At 34.0% G+C, this 22047-nt stretch overlaps 1 protein-coding gene across 2 annotated transcripts in view; it reads right to left on the bottom strand.

The window, feature by feature from the left end:
• Positions 1 to 22047, bottom strand: part of LOC137925710 (protein bric-a-brac 1-like) — a 278719-nt gene that overhangs the window by 241299 nt on the left and 15373 nt on the right. For both annotated transcript variants that reach the window (XM_068769556.1, XM_068770292.1), the window contains exon 2: positions 3440 to 4106. In XM_068769556.1, coding sequence (XP_068625657.1) covers positions 3440 to 4106 — 667 coding nt within the window. The remainder of the gene's footprint in view (positions 1 to 3439; positions 4107 to 22047) is intronic.

Raw genomic sequence — 22047 nt, 5'->3', positions numbered from 1 at the left:
GGGTTGGCTATCGCTGTGTTATTATAGAACACAGAAGCCGCTGCGGCTTAACCTCTGGGAACTGATTTATCAACAGAGGTAATCCTACATGATTAATGCACAAAGTGTGAATTATAAAAAATTATATCCCACGAACCGAACGCGCGACTTACGACCTCACATTAACAAATTTTGTTCATTCTGTTTTATGTAAAAAAAAAAAAAACTTTTTTCAATATTGAATTAAGAATTGAATTAATTTAAATTATCAATAGAATCAGACCACTACATAATCCAACTATTGTTGCATTAAATTTTATTTTCACCGAAATCTTTACGGTACACCAAAAATACCAAGTGGCACATTTTTGGTTTGGTATAGTAAATTTTACTATTAAGCGTGTAATATACATTTACACGATTTACATGTTTTCATCTATCCTGATTAAAGATAATCGAAATTCGTAAAAAAAAGTTTTCATTTACTCATCGTTAGTTACATTTTTTTTATTAATGTCAGTTAATAACATAATCATAAGAACGATGAAAGCAAATAGTCAAGTTACCCTCTTTAGTATAACTCAGTACAGCAGTTGCATTTAATATTATGCAAAGCATTTTTAAATTCAAAATATATAACAACGCATCGTAATACTTGCCTAGGGTTCGTCTCCTTTGTAATACTCCGTGGTACGAAAAAATTAAATTAATTGAATTTGTGTTTTAATTTAATAACTTCCCACTTATTACACTAAAACATATCTATCTATAACAATATGTTGTATAAAGATATCGCACGAATCATAATTAGGCTTAGAGACTGCGTTTCAACTCGTATAGATTAACTAAGAACGGATTTTTAAAAACTTCCACGAGCATGGGGAGTTGTGACATCATTATAAAATTGCATATTTTAAAATATTTTATTTGTATTCTAAAAATTATTAAGAATTGATTTATTTGAAATAATACACCCGCAAAGTAGTGCGTGCTACGAGAAGTAGGTGGAAGACAGCTAATTAATTATAATCAATATAAATGCCTATATAAATTGCAAAGCATTAAATTTAATCATATACAGACATAAACCAAAAAGACTACGTTAAGGACATTTTTTTTATTTTTTTGTATTTATATCTATGCATTACACAACTTGGCGATCTCCAGACGCGTTCGGAATAACAAATTTAATTTAAAAGAAAAAATTCTCTTTTCTCACGTAAAATCTCATATTGCATGAATAACTTTTCAAGCGTAAGCCGAAGTCGCCACCGAGTGCTTAACAACGTTTCGGACGACAAGCAGAAAGCTACGTAGTCGTAAACAATGAAGACGCCTCGCAACAAGATGTTAAGACTGCACGCTGCCGACAGCGCATCCACGTCTATGTTGAATAATGGGGATTATCTTGCAATTTTCACCAATAATTATGTAAAACACTATTTACTTTGTTAATAATAAATTTTACTTTCAATTATAACTTTTTGTTTTATCAATATATATATATATATATATATATATATATATATATATATATATATATATATATATAGTTGAAATTTTCATCAAGTTACGACTCAGTGCGTTTAAAGAAGGTTGGTTTAAGACTTAAAATTTTGTAGTAATAATCCATTCACCAATGAGAACGTATTTTAGAAAATTTTAGCCGCGCAATTTGATTTTGAGGATGTTCATTAAAAATTATTTTTCGATGAATCATTGTAAAGGATAATGTATGTATTGTCATACATTTTGTATTTAAAAAAATTATACTGCATCGCATTAAAGTATTCGCGGGACGTTACATGCCCAGGTTTCGCCACATTCGTCTTGTTACTTTTTAATACGAAAAAGAATTTCATACTTTAAAGTACATATTTAATTAATTATGTCGTTATAATATTCCTACCTATTATACTAAAAATATATCTATGTACGTGTATTTGAGATTTCTACCTATGCACTAAGTCAACACGATGCCTCCAGAACCATAAGGCTTACAAACTTGAAATTTAATAGGAATAAGTAGTTTACACGACTAAATGATAATTTTTTATCATTAATAAATTAAAATTAAAGTAATTTTTGTTTAAAAAAAAATTACATTCAATTTCATCGGAATTCGGATCGTGGACGACTTTTTGTCAAGTATTTTGTCTTTATTATAATTAACGAAAACAATTTAAATTGTTACTTTTCGTTTTAATTTCTTTCATTTCAAAATTATAGTAAAATAAGGCGTTGAGGAAATGTATCGTGAAGATATTAATTCGTAAAGAGGGCTATAAAGCTACAAAGTGTGCTAAAAATGTTATCTTTTTAGTTTTAATACCGCAGCGTTAAAATGCAACATCCATTAAGCGATGCTCGACGCGCCTGTAATGGTTTAAGACGCTATTTCATTTGTACATAATGTTTATTTAAAATACTTAATTCTTCATAAACTCCTAATGTCTTATTGACTATTTTATCTCCACGACTATTGCACGGTAAACCATGAATTTAGATTTTATTATTAATATACGTTATATATTATTTTCATTTATTAAAACTAATCATATTGAACATGTAAAATATTATATACAGAAGAAACTTTTGAAAAATAATTAGTAAGTATATAATTGTAAATAATTAGTAATTAATTTATGTTTGTGGGCACATTCAAATAAAATAAAAATAATTGTTAATTGTTTTAAGAATATGGATAATTAAATGAAATGAGATATTATGTATTAAGAGTTGAGAGATGTTAAGCAGACGGAGAGCAAACAGTGTAATGAGCAGAAAACGAAACGACGAAATGTTGACGTGACCCCCGCCCCGCGCCGCCTGGGGTGAATTTGTCGCTTTGTTATTTATATATCGCGCGCGAATGCTAATGCCACGAGACAAGCAGAACCGACGTTAAACAGTTCCAAGTTCGTTAATAGATTATAGGATGTCGTTATTAATAATCCTATACCAAAATATAAAATTAGTGTATAAAGCTAAGTTTTTTCTTGACCTGGCTTACACTGCTACTCAAGGTGTATTTGCAGGTTCCGCGGGTGCGAGGGGACAAGGCGCAGGGAGCAGAGGGCGTTTAGCCTAAAACCTCTTTTAAGAAATTAGCGAAGCTTGCAGACTCCCTAGGGAGCTCCGGCACAGGCCTCTACATACAATAGTTTTACCGGATTGGGACCGGTAAAAGAATATGAGAAGCATTTTAATTAATTGCATTTTGTTTGACCGAGTGCGAGTAGTTTGTTTGCGGAGTGCGCATGCTGAGGGCAAAGTTTATTTTCCGAGCAAAACAAAGTGAGGCGGTGGTTCACGGTAATTTTCATATTAGAAGCAGAGTGCGGGCCCGAAATAAATTAATTAGGAAACACGATACGAGGCGGAAAGTTTAGCGAGGGCGCGGCGCGGGTCGCGGAGGGCAGCGGCGGCGGGAAAAGTTTGCAGAAGCGTCGGTACTTACCCGTTCCTCTTCGCGGATCATCTCGGCGATGCCGGGGCGGATGTCCACGTCGTCGGCGTGCAGCGGCGGCGGCGCGGGCGCGTCGGGTGACAGGAGGTCCACGGGGGAGGCACCCGGGCTCGGCTCCCTGTCCCGCGAGCGCCGGCGCGTTCTTTTTGGCGACTCCGACTCACGGCTACCCGGGCGCTTGGAGCTGCGAGATTCTGACGCACCTGCACGTTGCACCGCTTGCTCACCATTCACGTCAGTCAGCCCGCGAATCTTCAGCGTCTCTGCCACCTTCAGCAGCATTGGGATCTGATCTTGCGACACGTTTATCTCGCCGCGGTACATAAAGTCCACTGCTGCCTTCAAGTCGCAGTACTTCATGTCAGTCATTATTATTATCGGGTGACTGCAAGGGTTATCAATGAGCAAAGATTGAAAGTAAGGGCTGCACGCAGAGAGCACAACTTTATGAGCCTTGAGGTTCTGGCCATCACAAGCGAGTGTGACATCGACGAACGACTCGGTCTGCAGGAGCTGATCGAAACAGTTAGTAAGGTTGCTCTGATAATTATTCCAGCGTAAACAGAACTGCTGAGGTGAGCCGTCGGCGGCATCGTGGGCATCCATCACCGCAGGTTTGTCCTCGGCGGGCATCACTTCAACGGTAGCGTCCTCGCATCTGCAACGAACGCGTCCCAAGTGAATATACGAAACACGTTAAGCACGGACGGCGAGTCGCGAGGCACTGAGCGGCGGCGGCGGCGGCGGCGGAGCGGCGGCGCGGGGTGACTCGCGAGGGCGGAGCGCCGGCAGCGGCGAATGGCGCTGCGAGCCGCCTCCGCGCCACGCCCCCCGCGCGCGCCGCGCCCGCCGCACGCGCACCCGCTCACCCGCTCACACGCTCACACCGTCACACCATCACACGCTCACACGCTCACCATGTCCTGACCATCAAACAGTCCATGCCATAGATGGCTATATTCGATTATTGCTGGGCACCTTTCTGGTTATTACATCTTTGTCGGATTCAAAGGAAATCCGCGAGCTTAGAAATTAAACAGACACATTTACAACCACCACCCAACATAATGAATGTTAATATGAAAAAATGTAAATTGTGTAAAAATAATTATCGAGTTTCCTGTCAGGATCTTCAAATAAACATTCCGAACCCGGCAATATATTGATTTTTCATAGAAAGTGAAAAATAGAAGTGCATGGCAGAAAGAATAAATAAATATTGGTTCCAAATGTAAACCTTCTACTGAAAAAATATAAATTTACAATAACGCGATGACTATGTAAACTAAGAGATAAAATCTAAATTTAACAAAATGCACTTTGATAACGCAATTAAAGAAAAAAGTAAATAGCACCTGATAAGATTCGTACATTTGAAACAGACAACATCCTCTTATTGTCGAAAATAAGCTTTACGTATCACTATGGTAAATTATTAACTTTTCAAATCGACTATATATGAAACGATTACTAAGATTTACGCGTCCAATAACTAAACATATTGACAACTGACGGAAGTAGTGACGTCCCTTAAAAAACTACTAAAAAGGTTTTCAATGCTCCGACAGAAATATAACAGAGTAATATGTTGTTGAAATTAAGACGCTCTCTTGACATCTTTAATGTTTGATATCACGCTAATATCCGCATTTATTCGCTTAACTTCAATATACCAGGTGTTTCGAAATAATTATATTCTATAGTTTCATAAAACTCATGAAGGGTTGTTAATGGGTTTGAATGCAGATACACTTTAATTAAGGGTATGCAAATTGAATAACAAAGTCAATGGTTTGCACTCGATATTTAAATTATATATAACAATAAAAGGTGGGCCAGCGAAGCTTTTGATAGTCTTAGCGATTCAAGCATTTTCAATCAACGTCAATAGAGCCACCTTCACAGTCTAAAAGGAACGAAAACGGTATAAATATTTTATATTTTATTATGAATCCAAAAATCGTATTAGCTGGTCGTAACGCTTATTATTGATTCATAAATAAATCGACAAACTACTATAGCATATCCATGTCCAAGGTTTTAGACGACATTATTAAGGTGGTCGTACGACACTGGATGCAGGTTGCTTCCAACCTGATGGAAATCTATTGGGCAGCCTTTATCCAAGAATCGACATTATACTGCTAAAATAGTGATGTTCATGACCCATGTACATCTAAGTTATACGGAAATATTTACTTCTTTAAAATTATAAACAAATATAAATTAGGCGTTTGTAACTCTTGTTCTTTCAAGATGAAAGATGTCAACATAGTGGAGCTCAATATATTCTAGTTTCTGACAAATTAGGTTCTTCTGGCATTCTTTCTGTGACGTACACATATGTTCACTATGAGTCATCCTATGGGGATATAAAACCGATTAAAAGCTAATTCATACATACTGTCTGACGTAAAATGGGTAAAATATGAAAAAAAAATCGAAATATGATCCCTTATGCTTACATATTCGAGACCAAAATTTTTTTTTTTTATTAAAAATTAGATGATGGTGTTTTGTGCTGTGTGTTTAGCGCATGTGTGCACACTAATTGATTTAAAACTAACAAGGAAACGTACAAAACTTTAACCTGGTGACTGGAAATTTTGAATTATAAATTGCGGAATATTTTACACATTATTTGCGACCTAACCGGATATGATAGTGTACGTACGTATCGAATTACTTTTTATCATACATATACACAATTTCAATTTTTGTTCTACTTTTGATTTGATAAAATTTAAACTTTATTAACATTACGAAAAGAAAATAAGTACACCTGTCCCCCGATTTACACGGTAGATACGTTCCTGAGAAAAACGTGAAAATCGAAAATTTTAAATTTTCAAGTCAAAACCGTGTAAATCGAAAAACTTGCAGAAAATGCATAATTTTGCTATTAAACAGTTGTGAATCTTTTCAATATTTTTACGTGTACACAGAAATCAAAATAAAATGCATTGACAACTTAAAATATTTAATATATTACGGAAACACTGTTTTTTTCATTTAATTACAATACATTAAACAGTGGAACAAAAAATAAACCAAAGGTGTTTATTATCCTTTATCACTGTTAGAAATTGCTCTCATTCGTTTTTTCGGAATCGAAGGTTCGAATTCACTTTCATCACTCGAAGTTATTTGTGCCGATTCGATGTTTGAAGCAGAAATATTTACATTATGAGAGATGGTAATAAAATCGGTTATTAAAACAAAAAAAAAACTTATTTTGAAAACCGTGTAAAAGCGAAAACGTGTAAAATAAATACCGTGTAAATCGGGGGATAGGTGTATACTATGAAGTTTAGAATAAGTTAATATAATAAAAAAAAATATTAAAAATTTTAAATTGTTTAGCTACAATGAGCAAAAATTTAGCACTGCACGAGAAAGGCACGCAAATAAATTTTCTCTATCGTCGTTTCAAACCATAAACGCCCGCAGCAAAGTACAGGTCTCTCCTAAAGATATGTATAGGGGGATATATCACAATCGCCACGCTTGGCAGGCGATTGTGATATATTTGGCGATTTGGCGATTTTGATTATAATTGGCGATCGTAGTGTGTTATTTTGGAAAGCAGGAGACGCTGCTGTCAATCCTCTGGAAATCTGTTTGTAAGCAGTGGCAATTCTATATAAATAATACACAAAATTGTGAATTATATGAGATACTATGCCGGGAAGCAAACCCGCGACGTACGATAGCAAATCTTAGTTCTCTACTACTGAGTTACCACTGCCCGATATTTTCTCAATACTGGGACGTAGTTATGATCAAAATGTTGTTATAGTAACAGAGGAGAAACGGTTGAGAATATTTATATTTTTAATTATATTATATAGGGATCCTGCTGTCTTGGGGTTAGTCTAGCTAAGTTGATCTAAATTGGCATTTATTCTCCAAATGATTCTCCGGAGACATAACCACCTGTACCAGATAGGTTAAGTTTATATCATTAAAAACCGACAATAACTAGACAATAAAGGAGAAAAAAGATTAGACTTAATTCTGCAAATTAAGATAAGGAACTTTGTGCTCGTTCTAACTGATTTCTATACACGACAACCAGACCTATTGTTTCCACCCTCTTTTCGCACTATTTGTTACCGTTTCTCGCTTCGCCATATCTGACTTATAAATATTACTTGACATTTAACATTAAAACATTTCTTTTATAAGTACATATTATAGATTTACATTCCGTGCATTTTGTTATGTATATTTTAATTATTGATACATGTTTTTAATTTATATGTCTAGTACTGCTCAACCAGAGGAATAGTTTATACATATGTAATGTATGCATAAATTTGTGAATAACCAAATAAACATTCATAAATATATTTAAATGTGTTTATAAGGTGATTAATAATTATTAATAGAGCGTTTAATTTGTTCACTGTAAATATGTTACATTAGTTTATTTTTTTTTTCTATTGGAAAGCGACATGCTTCTACAGAGCAGATTGATAGTAAACAGTTATTAATATTAATACGCGGTAATAAGAAATTTGAAAACGCTTTTTCTTCCTTTATTTACAATATCTAAGTCATTGGTTTTTGGATAGGGTGTGCCATACAATGATACCAAATGAGCTGTACATGGTGAATTACATATACCTTTAGAACAGAACGTGCATCCATAAAGAATAGAGTGGTTGCAGGCCGCTTGCAGCCAGTTATTGGGGCCTATGGCAGTAATGGTCGTCTTACGACTGAAATAATAATGTCGATGCTTTTGTTTTATTTTTCAACCTTATTGAAGGCTGAAAAATGTGATTAACAACTTGGAACAGACGTTTTTTATCTTTATTATTAATTTAATTTAATAAATAAATTTGTTTCTATAACTGTCATGATAAAACTGGTAACCGTATGTTCTCAGAACAATACTTTGCTTTTTTGATTCCAAGTGTTGTTAAGCTCCGTCCCGTTCAGCCTTTACAAGAGTGGACTCACTTAGCTCGATTAGCTGCTGGAATTGTTGCGCACGGTGCTTTAAATGAAAAATGCTATTTCACAATGGAAACTCCAGGGCATACAATGTTAATTAATCTCCAATGCTTTACTATTAAATGGCGAATGGATAGCAGTGCTGGCAGTGATGGCAGTGATGTTTCTATGTCCATATCTATATTGAGTTCATATAGAATTTGTTTTTTTTTTACCACTAGGATGCGGATACGGGCAACCCAAGACCGGTCATAGTGGACTTCTATGAGCTGGTGTTGATGATGATACAATTTGTTTTTTGCTATATGGCATATGGCAGGCTTTAGGACTATACTTTAACAGAGCTACTACCACGAAAGAGAAAAAACATTGCTGCGTTTTGAAAGGTGACTAATGCTAAGCTTTTTATTTAATAGATTTTGAGCGCAAAATTAATGCTGCACTGAATATCATATTTCAAAATCCTGAACTTATTAATGACTTCTCTGTAGTCAATATTGCCTCTCAAACGTGATGTTGTATTTAATATGTATATTTTGGATATAAAATATAAATTATTTCTTATAAAACGATTCACTTTAACGCGATATCATTCCTAAAATGCCATCGTTGGGGGACTATTACATTAACTAAAGTCATTATTTAGAACGCCAACAGTTTTTTTAATAAACACTTTCATGATTTACTTTTCGCTGACCATCTGTTCATCCTTACTATGTAATAGCAGCATATATTTCTTTTATGAATGAATACTTTACATCTTAGATCGTCTGTTTTTTAGTTTTAAAAGTATATTCTTAAATAAATCAAATTATGGCATTTAGGAGGTTTTTAGTTGAACGAAATGTGTAAAACTTGGTTTTTTTGTTTGTCCCACGTGGTCGAAATTATACTTCAAACATTATTAAATTTCATTTAATAATGTTGAGCAACTGCTAAGTTTCTGGCCATAGTAGATTACTTCTTACAATGTTAGAGAAATTGGTGATTCAAAAGTGTACGTGAATTTATTTTATAATTTAGCAGTGCATTAAAAACAGAGTTTCATAACGATGCTGAAATACAACTAATTAAATAGTAAAAACTCAATAATAAGAAAACATATGTTACACAAACTAAAGGATAGGGTCGTTGGGTTTGAGGAATGGCTCGCGACAATGATAGTTGTTCCAAGAAGCCAGTTGTCAGTGTTTGTACAGGCAGCAGAATATAAAATATACAGGAGTGGCCCTCAGCGGACGCCAAACAAATAGTCGGTGGGGCTGAGTGCGATGCCGCTGGGTGCGATGGAATTGAACATAAAATATGTGTCAATAAACTACTCGTGTGCGTCAAAGTATTAACGTTCCTTATAATGTTGTGTTTTAAATTTAAACTTAATGACTGCTATTATCATTAGTGCGTATAATTTTAAATCAATTTTTAAAATTGGAAATTCAATATATCTCTTTTCAATTAATCAAATGCTTAACTGTGTGTTGAATACAAACTTTTAAAACGTCAATTATATTAATGTCATAAGTAGTTAGCTACCACCGGCTCGGTATGCTGATCTGTTGATTATAGCCCGCCGGAAACTCAACAATTGCTCTTTTGAACAAAATTTAAGAATGTTTCATGTATACATTAAAAGAATAACTATGTAAATTAGGTAACCAACCGAGTTCTAGATATTTCAATCAACCAAAAATTTTAAAATTACTGCACAACTAAGGCTTGTACTTTAAGGTGTCATTACAATAAGTGTCTTGATGCGATTAAACATTATTGTTTTAATTATATTTATTTATTCGTTTAAATCTATTATGTTCAAGATACAGTAAAAATAAAAGTATTATAGACGAACGGACGGACAGACGGATTCGGTTACTAATGAAAATAAAGTATCAAATCACAAAAATAAATGTAAATTCGTAAGTAAATTTTAAAATGCAGAGTACTTGTAACGAAGACGTACTACAATACTATAGACTATTCCATTATAATACAGTACATATTTCTGATTAATAAATTATTATTAGAGAACCCTGAGCCCGAACCAAAAAACCAGAAAGGCTAACACCGTCCAGCACCAATCTAATGTAACTATGAAGCCAGTCACTGTTATATACTAGTACACTATGGCTAAGCGAATTAGTCAGCGAGATTACCTCGTTATACTTTCGTACTGCAATAGCAGACACTGATTATCGAATAGCAGCTTATTGGAATTACAGTGCTACCATAACCGCTGTAAAGTATGGACGAGGAGTATTAGTCGTAACACTGTCAGTCCGCCGTCAACGCGAAGGTACGGCGCTCGTGCCCTTTTTTTCTACAAGACTACATAACAACCAGCACCGTCGCTACGCGGTAATAACACGAGAACACTTTATTTTATTGTTATCCCCACTTTCACTTCAGTCGATAACAAAGACCTCCAACTTTAACGTACCCCAACCCTTAATTTGGTTAAGTCACTTTCTACGACAAGTAAGAGGTAACTTAGCCTTAGACTAAAGAGTTAAAATGATAGTGGGCAAGGCACATAGCGCGCAAAACAGCTGCTAGCAGTCAGGGCTCAATCAGGTACCTTAGTAAATTCTAAAAAACAGTCACACTTAATTATTTCAATTAAAATTTTAAAAAGGTGTAAATTATCAGTAAACTATTTAAATAACACAAAATGCAACTTCTTTTTTATTTGAACGAAGACAGAAAAAAGCGGAACGGATTAAAATTTAAAAGCCATTTAAATTTTTAAAATATAACGCAATTCTTAATAACTCCTTTGCAGTAATATTTATATATATATTTTTCTATATATTTATTGCCATATATATAAACACATGCAAATACACACACATATACATATATATATATGTATATATATATAAATATATATATATATATATATATATAAGAAACTTAAACATATTATATATATATATATATATATATATATATAATATGTTTAAGTTATCTTAAATTCGCTGTAATTATCATACTACATGCTGTTGTATAAAACTGCACCCCGGAGCAAAGAATATTATAACGCAAGTACAACTAATGAGCGTCTATCTGAGGTTCCTTCGCGGTAACCTCTGCACCTAGTAATTCCATGGAGCGTCCGCCTAAGATACATAAGAGCTTTGCTGTGTCACTGAATAATTTCCAATCCATTGAATCTATTGGAAGCGAGAATTTACTCAGGAAGCCCCCAGGCTTCGCTAGTTTAAGAGAGGTTTTAGGCTATGCAACCTCTACACCCTGACCTTGAGCTCTGGGAATGTGCAAATGCCACTTGGGCAGCAGTTTAGACAGGTCGGAAAAAAACGCCTACCGAATTTGGCCGTTTGGCTGCTGACGAAAATTTGATTACGAATTATGCAAACCTTCAAAAATTTCGAATAATTTTTGATAAAAAATTATCATCATTATAGTTCTATTAGCTGATAGACGCGCACTGCACAGCATAGGCTTCTCCCAAATACCGCCATGATAACCGGTCAAATGCTACCCGCATCCAAGAACTTCCCAAATACAAAATATTTTAAGTAATTAAATGTAGTTTCAGTAGTAAATTCAACTCCTTTAAGTACCTTAAACATTATACCTATGTTATAGCATGTTTTATTATTACAGTTTCATTTTTATAAAAAAAAAACGATTACAAATTTGTGCTCACTATCGTTTGTATATATAATACTAGCTACCTCCGCCTGTTTTTTGTAGCCCGCGCTGTTCTGGGTGTAATGTAATTAAAATCTATCCATATTCGTTTTTAATACACCAATAAATATGCTGGCCATGTTAATAGTTACAACAGTATGAAAATATACATTTTTTTGATCACCTCCTCAAACCCATCTTGCAAAAGAAATTTGGAAGAATGTAACGGAAATTTCTTCATGTGTTATATATGAAGCAAAGTCGAGTTAGATTACACGAACAATATAAGAATATATTTTTACGATTTTTGTGTTTATAGATTTGTCTTCAGGTATAGAAAATAAGCATTGCAATATAACCTTAGTCAACTTAAAAATGACATTAAAAATATATCTATCACACTAGCCGTGTAAAAATTTAACTTAATAATTTTCTTAGAATTTATTTTTTGTAAATCCGAAATCTGTTCATTCATTGACAATTATGCGGAAAAAAAGTTCGTGGAGTTAGCTAGTACATATATAAGAAAAATTTCATTTTATAAAACTGTATATTTATGCACGCAGACGATTTATATGCGTATTCTTCAAAAATGTTATAGGTAATAATGGAAGCAAAATATGGTTAGATCAACCGAATATAATATCGTAATTAAATCCACTAAAATTGTACGTGCCTTTATTTATTTTTTTACTAGAATTCAATAACAAATGTACATGGTATCCATAAAAACATCCACCTCTAAATCAAACACGTCGCATAAAATAGCCATCCGGTATTTTTTCATTATTTTACATCGGTCATAAAAGTATGTGACGACAAGGAGTCGCGACCGGGTCACGCGAGCTCCATCAAATTAAATTGTAGCGCATAAACTGTTCTAAATCCTAATCTGAACATAGTGCTGTGGGCGACGCGAGTTATTAATTATGTTATAAAATAGTCATACGTAAATTAGCATGTTTATGAGTGAACGACGGTGGTGAGGTGACAGTTTGGTGGCTGAGAGAGCCATCTATTGACCGACAATGATTACTACGACCACTGAATAATTTCTAATTTCGATAATAGATGTCATTACAACAATTACGACTGTCATTTGTTTACATGTCAGTCGCTTAACTTTATGATAGAATCACATAATTAAAGAAAGTGGAAATTAAAAGAAATTTCTAGACACCAATTACATGAGCAGCTCTATTGTATAATAGAGTCGACTTTTTCTTTGCTTATTACGCGTATTGTATATTGAAGCTACCTTGGACAAATTTCTGTATAATTCAGTTTTATGAACCAAACAAATACATGCAGATTATCGAAATGTACTATGATGGCTCCTCGTGTTATTTTACTAACTGAATAATTATTTTCTATAAAGGAATAGGAGATAAAAATAACTATGTAGTAAATTTACTTATGCTACAGAGAATTTTTTTTCATTCAAAAGGCATTATATCAGAAAACTAGTTGAATCTATTAAGCATAATAATTATAACAAACATAGTAATTGAGTTTTGTCGAATTATTCGCAATTTTTTTTTGAGTTTGTTAAAACCAACGTACAAAAAAATTTACCATTTTTTAGCTATCCGAGATATCGTGGGGATCCCATACATGTTTTAGATTCCAAAAACGACTTTGACAATAAAAATGTGTTAAATAGTCTAGTCTACTACAGCAAACCGTATTTGTGACCTAAAATGAACACCCACGAAACAGATAATATCGTTCTTTTTGTAACTTTCCCTTCCGCAAATTGGAAATTCGATACGATAAACTATTTGCTTATAGTTGAATGATCATAATTATAGTAATTGGGGGGTTTATTGAATGAATAAGAGCCGGAGCAAAAACTAATAATACAAAATAACGCAAATAGCACAAAAGTTGAACAAAAATCAAGTAATTTTTAACTGTTCTAAGAGTTCCGTGCATATTTAGATACATGCTCTTTAAGTAAGGTGTTCTGTATATATTTAAAGAATTTTATCACAAATTGTGATATCAAAATTTAATGAGATTTCGATGCTTCCTGCGAAGCAAAAAATTATCAACCTTGCAAATATTTTCTCCTTTGAACGTGAAATACTAAATTTTGTATTTTAATTTTTCAAGTGCTTCCTTATCCTACAGTTGTATGTTTATCCATTTATTCGGTTAATACTGTGAATGAACAGAAAATTTGTGGTTGTCATAAGTAGGAATATGAAATGTTTACTGTACGCAGATACCGCCGAGGGGTTCGGAAACGCCAAACTGACCTGTCTGCGTAGAATAACAACTGAAATTGAAATAATTCTCTTAGCATGGAAACCAACGGCATAATCCATTCGATAGTCGAAGGTGAATTGTACTTAAATTCGAAATTCTGAATTTCGAATACAGGCGGGTTTGAAATCGAATTACGCCAGTAGCCTCGCAAGATCAAATTGAAAATTTGAAATAGCCCGTTGCGGGAGAATCCATCTGTAACTAGACACAAGACGCGTTGCAGTGTTATCGAATATGGCGCGGCAAAATTTTAAAATTTAGTTGTTCTTTTATAATAATTTTATCGTAGGTGTTACTACTAGAGATAGTAGTAACACCTAGATATATAGTGTAGATAGTAGGATTTACCATGTATACCTAGACTTACCCTACACCTGCACACTGAGTAGAGTCCAAAAAGTAAAAGCCTTAAATACAGTTGATCGACAACAAACCTTAAACCCAGTTAGTGTCCTTTTTAACCCTTAACAATTTATGGCCATGTCTCGCACGCTGAGAATATTGGCTTCTCCGCCGTTACCACTGCGAAGGATATCTCTTTAAGATTACTTCAATCTTGGGATGAGAGGCATACCAAGGGGATGAAAAGATGATGGATTTTAGTTTCGAACCTCGAATCTTAATGTACTTCGCAACAATTATTACATAAGCCTTCAAGACCACTGCAGTTAGTGTAACCGCGCCTGCGAGATTTATATCGACCTAGGAAAAACGAGGTAATTTATAATTCTTATGTAGCGGATGTTTTATCCCAGTATATTCACACGGACTATTTCACGGCCACATTGAATCTTCAAATACCAATGAATCTACAGTAGTTGCAAGGCAAACAAATCCCTCAGCGAAACAAAAAAGAAATGAGATCGTTCTATAAAAGAGAAATTCGTAGATTAAATCTGACCGAAAATACAATCCAACAGAAGCAGTTTTCAATATTTACAAGATACTGAATGTAAAATAAGCAGAAGATACTTATAAGAACAACAAATCAGTCGCAAACAATCCCAAAACCACCCCTGCCTCTGCGTATGATAATGTGCAAAATCGTCAATAACCAACTAGTAATTTCATCTAACTTCAGATATCTTATATTATAACACGTCATATAACAGCGTAAAAGAGAAATAGAATAGAGGCCACAAGTTTACCCTTAGAGACAAGAGATGCATGAGGATTATAATAAAACACCAACATATCAGCTCTCCCAAAGTAGCCAGTTGAAGCTATTAATCAAGCCAATGATATAAAGAGAGAAATAGTGACTGCAGGCATAGGAGGTACAAACGAATCCCAGTACCGATTGAAGGAAAACAGCTACCAGCTAAGTCTTGTTTTCGATAACTCGGTTTTCCTTACTTGGACAGACGCTTCACATCAGCAATCTACTAATATACAAAAGTTGTACAACGAATCATAAAGAATTGTTAGACTAAGACTTTAACAAAAAGTATTATAAAAGATTGTAACGAAAATATTCCTAAAATTCCTAAGTAATAAACTCAGGAATTTTATAAATTCTATAATGAAATATTTGGAGTGGGGATTTGTAAATAGATATTTTTTGATCGATTTCTTATTAATAACTACTGTTTAGCTAAAAGTATCGGTAAAAACATAATAATATTGATTTACAATTTAAATTTCATTTATTTCAATCGCTATTAAAAGCATTAAATTGAGTTTATATCCATTCTGAATTAATTAATTTAATTACCTCAACATTGGACAGAGCAAAATCATTAATTAATTTTTCAATGGAGAGATCGGCATAGAGTTTGCTCTAACGGATAACAATCATCTTTGTAATTGCCGTCGTCGTAAAAGTTCATAAGAAATACATCTTCAAACATGACGGATTCCTCGTAACTTAAATAAAAATGTGTTGTCGAGTTCGTCATAAACACGTAAGACAAATATTGGGGAAACGAGTGGTCTTCCATCCAGAGGTAATATTATGCAGGTATATGTAAAGATGTAAAATACCAATAAGTAACCTTTTCAGTGTTATATTAAAATGCATCCTAAAGTAAAAGATTTTTAGTAAGTTGTACGTTTTTTAAACTCAACACACTATCCTAAGTACAATGACAATTTTTGCATAATGTCATTTATTATCTACTAATATTGAAATGATGAATGGTTTAGTGATACCGTATCACTTTATATAAATCCGCTCATATGGCGCGATAAGATATGATATGACCAGCGAGCCATGGCGAGTTTTCAGCCGTTTGGTTCCTTCGACGTTTGCAGTGATGCTCATACTTTTTACCCACTCCCCACCTCGCTACGCTTTCTTTAGGTACTTTAAAATGATTTCAGTAGTTATATAGCAACCCCAAACTGAAATACAGAAATCCATACTCGTTCTATTCAGTGACTGATATAAGACTATAATCAAAAAGTAAGAAAAAGTTGTCATTTAAAAATCCTGGGCTCTAGGGAGTCAAGTATCTTTTTCCTAGGTGAGTAGGGCTGTCTATAACATTTGCCAAGCGTCTATTTGTCAAAAGTTTGAATATCATTTGGCTCAGCCCAAACCATTTTGATGGACGTTCGTGTTTCAAACTCGTCAAGTCTCGATCAGCGCCCAATTCGCACAAGTTTTAGAAAAAAAAGCGTCAAAAACTTGACTCTCATAGTTCTGCATCCACGACCGATATTCGGCTATTCATCCAACTCAAAAGACTAATGAGGAACCGCCGTTTTAATACGATTGAGGAGATAAAAACCCAATCGTAGACGGTCTTGATGGCTGTACCGAAAAAAGATTATTCGGACTGTTTCAAGCACTGGAAAAAGCGCCAAAAGTGCGGTTTATGGGACAGGGATTACTACTTTACTTTTTGATCACAGTATTATAAACTCTACGTTGGTGATAATAATTTATTTTCATTATTATATTTTATATAGTCCTCACACATGGTGTTATGTCAATCAAAACCGCCGTTTACCTGGCCTTAGACAAGATTATATAAAACTTTAAAACAAAATAGCATAAAAATAACTGAATCTATCATGCGACGAATATAGGACGGAGATAAGGAATTTTAACCTTATGGTACAAGCGTAATAAACCTAAATATGTAAACATCTAGTACTGAGCACAGTTTTTTAATACGGTGTCAGATATAAAAAGATGTATATTAACTTTCATAACAAAAACTATTTTATATCCAAAAACTAAATTGAATACATCGAACTAAACTAAATTCAGTACTACAAAAGGTGTTTAATCCCCATAGATACGCTCTCTCATTGAGAGCAGACAGAATATATTGACTTAACTATCAAGCAAAGGGCTAAGCAGGCCCAGTGGGAAGTCAAGGGTCATAGAAATACCATCGACGTGGAAGAACAATACATAATCCGTCGATTCAGTTCGATTGCCAGGAATAAAACAATTGACTGAAAGAAAATTGATTGAAAAAGAAAAAAATACAGTAGCTGTGTAATACAATTAAATTTTTAATTTCAATAGACAGAATAGCTTAACAATAACAAGTTGTTTTCATTGATGGCAAATCGCGGAGATAGGAAAGTTGAATTTCTTGGTAAGATAAAATTTTGGAAGTTGTTAAAGTCTATTAAAAATTTAGAGATGGCTTATTGTGGAAGTACCAGTGAGCAGGCCACATAGCGCGCAAAAATTCTGCTGTGGCCTTAAGGATCGTAGAAAGTCCGTCCGCAATGTAGAGAAACGACCTTGTTGCCGTCGTCGCAAAATTCTGGATAAAGAATTAAGGTCGCTTTCGACTAGTCTTATTTGAAATTTATGGGATAGGTCAATATTCTACAGCTGAAATGATAATTAAAAATAATGAGCTTGATTTTGGCCTACTAATACATTTCATCTTGGGTACATTTTTCTAAACCAACCAATATATATGAATTTTAAACGGATCAAAAAAAACAACCATCAAATTATGGAGTGCAATCGTTGATTAATTAATACTTGATCATAGACTTTGTACTACATGTACGCTTGAGGTGCATGGGCGTTAATACCAAAGTATCTAAAAAAAAACCTGTTGGCCCTTCAGCAAAGGTGTCACTGCAAATAAAGCACAAAAAACATAGTCACAAAAGAAACCGGGTCGTCCTTTATTGTGACGAGGTTGTAAAAGTCCGCAATAGAGTGTACGCTGTTGAAAGCGCAATAATTTAAAGATACAGGGGCATAATGTTTTATCAAGTACAAATAAGTCACGTTACTTAGTCAATAACATGGTTTAACCCTTAATTTGGTAATGTATGCCCCAACATACATCAACTTTAAAAAAATATTTTGTATTAGAAAATACATAAATAACGTAAAATTATATTTTTATCACCTTGCAACTTAAACAACTTTTAGTAGAAAATATAAAAGAGGCATTTGGTATCACTAGTTTTGACATTAGTTGACGAAAATTGCGTACAGGCGGCCGTCAGCTTTTCTCTCCAAGGTATTTATATAATTTTATTGTTTATTATCCAGTTTGGGAAAAGTTTCACGACTGAGTCCTATGCTTGATATCATGATTATATAATTTGTCTAATAAGTTTGCAGTTCTAACTTCTTACATTGGTGTTATTTTGGATATTAACATGATGTATGTCAGGGCATACATTGCCAATTTTAGGGTTTAGCTTTGCTTAGTTTGCATATTAGCATTTTTTTTTTCGTCTGTCTGCAGCAAAAGCTTGAAACTCGTGGTGGTAGAATTTTAGCGCTTGTCCCTGCTCAAAATGCACCCTCTGATGATAGTGAACATTCTGATATTCAATATCGACGAAAAACGTGTGCACGCACCGCTTTTCATGTCCTGCTTCTCTGCACCCTCAATTGATAGGTCTTTAGAAAGACTTAATCTTCTAGATGATGAAGACCCCGCCAGCGAAATTGTAAAGGAATACAACAAGCATATGGGAGGGGTTGACTTGGCCGATAAGCTTATCTCCTTATATAGAACACCTTTCAAGACAAGGAGATGGTATATCGCATATTTGCCCAACTTCTTGACATCTGTATCAATAACGCATGGCTCCTTCACAGAAGAGATTCCAAGACAAAGTCAATTGCTTTGAAGGACTTTAGATTCGAATTGTACGAAGGTTTAAAAAAATATCAGCGTTCTGAGGGTAGTAACAAAGGCACCAAAAAAAGAGTACCACAAGCCAGTCCAGTTGAAATGTCACGATTTGACATCGTTGGTCATTTTATGACAATGACCACACAAGGAAGATGCCAATTGTGTTCAAAACTTACCATCGTACAATGTATGAAGTGCCAAGTCCGCCTTTGTTTCATAACTGGCAAAAATTCCCGTAATTGTCAACTAGATTACCATGTGCCTACGTAATTTCTATGTATTTTTTTATAAAAATAAATAATAAGTATAATAGTTGTTTTTTTTACATACGTAGTCAGTACCTACAGTAATTGGCAATGTATGCCCCTGCATACAACACATTTGCGGTTTGTATTCTTGAGTAGTTGGCGGTGTATGTTGTGGCATACATGAGTTTTCAGGAAAACTAAGCTTTTCAGATTTTTTTTTAAATTTTTCTATAGTCGTTTTATGTGTATAAATAACATTTCTGATGACAAAATTCAGGTTTTATAGCATTTTATACTTTGCCAAATTAAGGGTTAAGCAAGCACAACGCATTTCATCAAGTTAGCTGACAAATTCTGACGTTATAAACATATTGCAACTTTTAACCGATTGATTAGATTCAACAAGTGCAAAAATTTCATGTCGCATAGAAAATATATCCTTACTGCGAACAATCGCCTGCGACAATCTCGTAGACTAGGGTTTTGGACTGGAGACCACAGCGCTGGCTGTATCAGTACCACCTTATGGATGGACAGATGATCTTGTTAATATCATTGAAAGACGTTACGTCGATTCAATTCAGATGTAAATTGTGCACTGTTGGACATAGGCATAGATTTGCCAATGGACCCTTAAGGCTTTTCGGTTTCGGGTGACCCACAAATTCAATAAACTGCTATTCACCTTTAATCAATATCGGTACGGAAGCGTATTAAGTCAATCCTTTGCGATACAGGGTATCGCAAAGCCTATTTCATCTGTAATAGCTAGATTGATAGAATCACGAGCGTGCATTATTTGAATTCATTTTATTTCGTAATTACACGTGTAAAACCCTACGCATGGATTATGGTGAACGCTTAACGGGCAATATAAATAAAATAATGTCAATTTTAATTGTTAAAAAAATCAATTCCAAAGATTATTAGCTGCCATGTGTCTATGTACTATGTGTGTATTATTGTAAGTTTGTATAATGCATAAATTGTTTTCAAGAAGACGTATAATCTATATGACTTACCCCTTACTAGAGCAGGTACGAAAATAAATTTTTACCCTAGTAAGATATTTATATCAAACCTTTTAGTTGTTATTAAAATTTCACATTAGCAAATATATATAATGATTATAATTATAACAATTTTTTGACATCCATTGTTGTACCTAGGTCTTAGATTTGCAATGGCCCTTTTGGTTCTACGGGTATAGTAAAAATTAAAACAATTTATATGTACGTTTTTTAACCGGAACTCGGCGACAGACGCCACTCTACATCTCTCACCCGTTTTCAATTAATGTCCTGTGAAGATATGGCTAAAAAAACTTAATCGGACAAAACACTTTTACTCGTCGAACATGACACGTTACGATTTGTACGTCGCCCTTTCCAATTAACCGGGTGTCATATCGATATTTGCAAAAAATCTCAGAAGCATGAAATATCATCAGTAGTGAATAATAAAAAAAAAACTTTGATCTCCGTACACGTCAGAAAATTTTTTATGGACAAACAAATAAAATAAAAAATGTTTTTTTTTAAAAAAAAAAAAAAAACAATATGTATGTTTTGTGTTTTTATTCTTGTGAAGAAAATCGTTATTCAAAAAAATATTTATATACGGTTTTAATGTAATTCAAATAGTTTGGTTAAAAGTTAATTTATCATTATCTTCAATTAAAAGCTACTAAGGTTCCAAACGTGCCCTGATTAAAGAAGAGCTGAAAACAAACACATCGAACCTTCATTATCCTAAACATTATACACACCTAAAACATTTTTCAGACTACAACAAGATTTTTCTAGAAAATTAATATTTTGAGTTCATAGCGTGACACTTCGTTATGATGACAAGAAAAAAACTATAAGTGGTTTTAAGTGAAAATAAACAGACAGCACAAACGTAACACTCTAACGTTATTTTATTTCTAGATAGTCTGTATTCTCCATTACACCAACGCTTCAAAGATGTAAACAACGCTTGCGGAATACAAATTTAGGATCAAAGGGTTTGTTCACAGCATCAGACAAAGTAGACTAAATGCAATTCTCATGGAGTGCTAAGGTATTCTTTTTTAACCCATCAGCAGAAAATAAATTAATACACTTAATGGTACTCACTTTAATTGAAAATTAGTAATTCGCTGTCTTCTATCTACAAATTGTTAGCGATTTAAATAGATAAAAATTAAGTACGGCTACTTCGTAAAAAAATGCTTTTAATAATTAACGAGAATATGAAAACTAAAAAATTTAAGGCGGACCCTTGGAAGTGGCCTGCATCTTGCGTTTTCCGACGAAGTTAAGAAGACCCCTTCCAACCAGTGTTATTGGAAATCTATCGAGGAAGCATATGTCTAGCAAGTCTTTAATGAAACAAAATAAAGTAGACA

This window comes from Battus philenor, unplaced genomic scaffold, assembly GCF_028537555.1.
Source record: "Battus philenor isolate CCGP_79_NKW_IND1 unplaced genomic scaffold, ilBatPhil1.0.hap1 SCAF_1, whole genome shotgun sequence".
Classification (NCBI taxonomy): domain Eukaryota; kingdom Metazoa; phylum Arthropoda; class Insecta; order Lepidoptera; family Papilionidae; genus Battus; species Battus philenor.
Note: the sequence above shows the minus strand (reverse complement) of the source record. Positions and strands in the feature narration are given on the sequence as shown.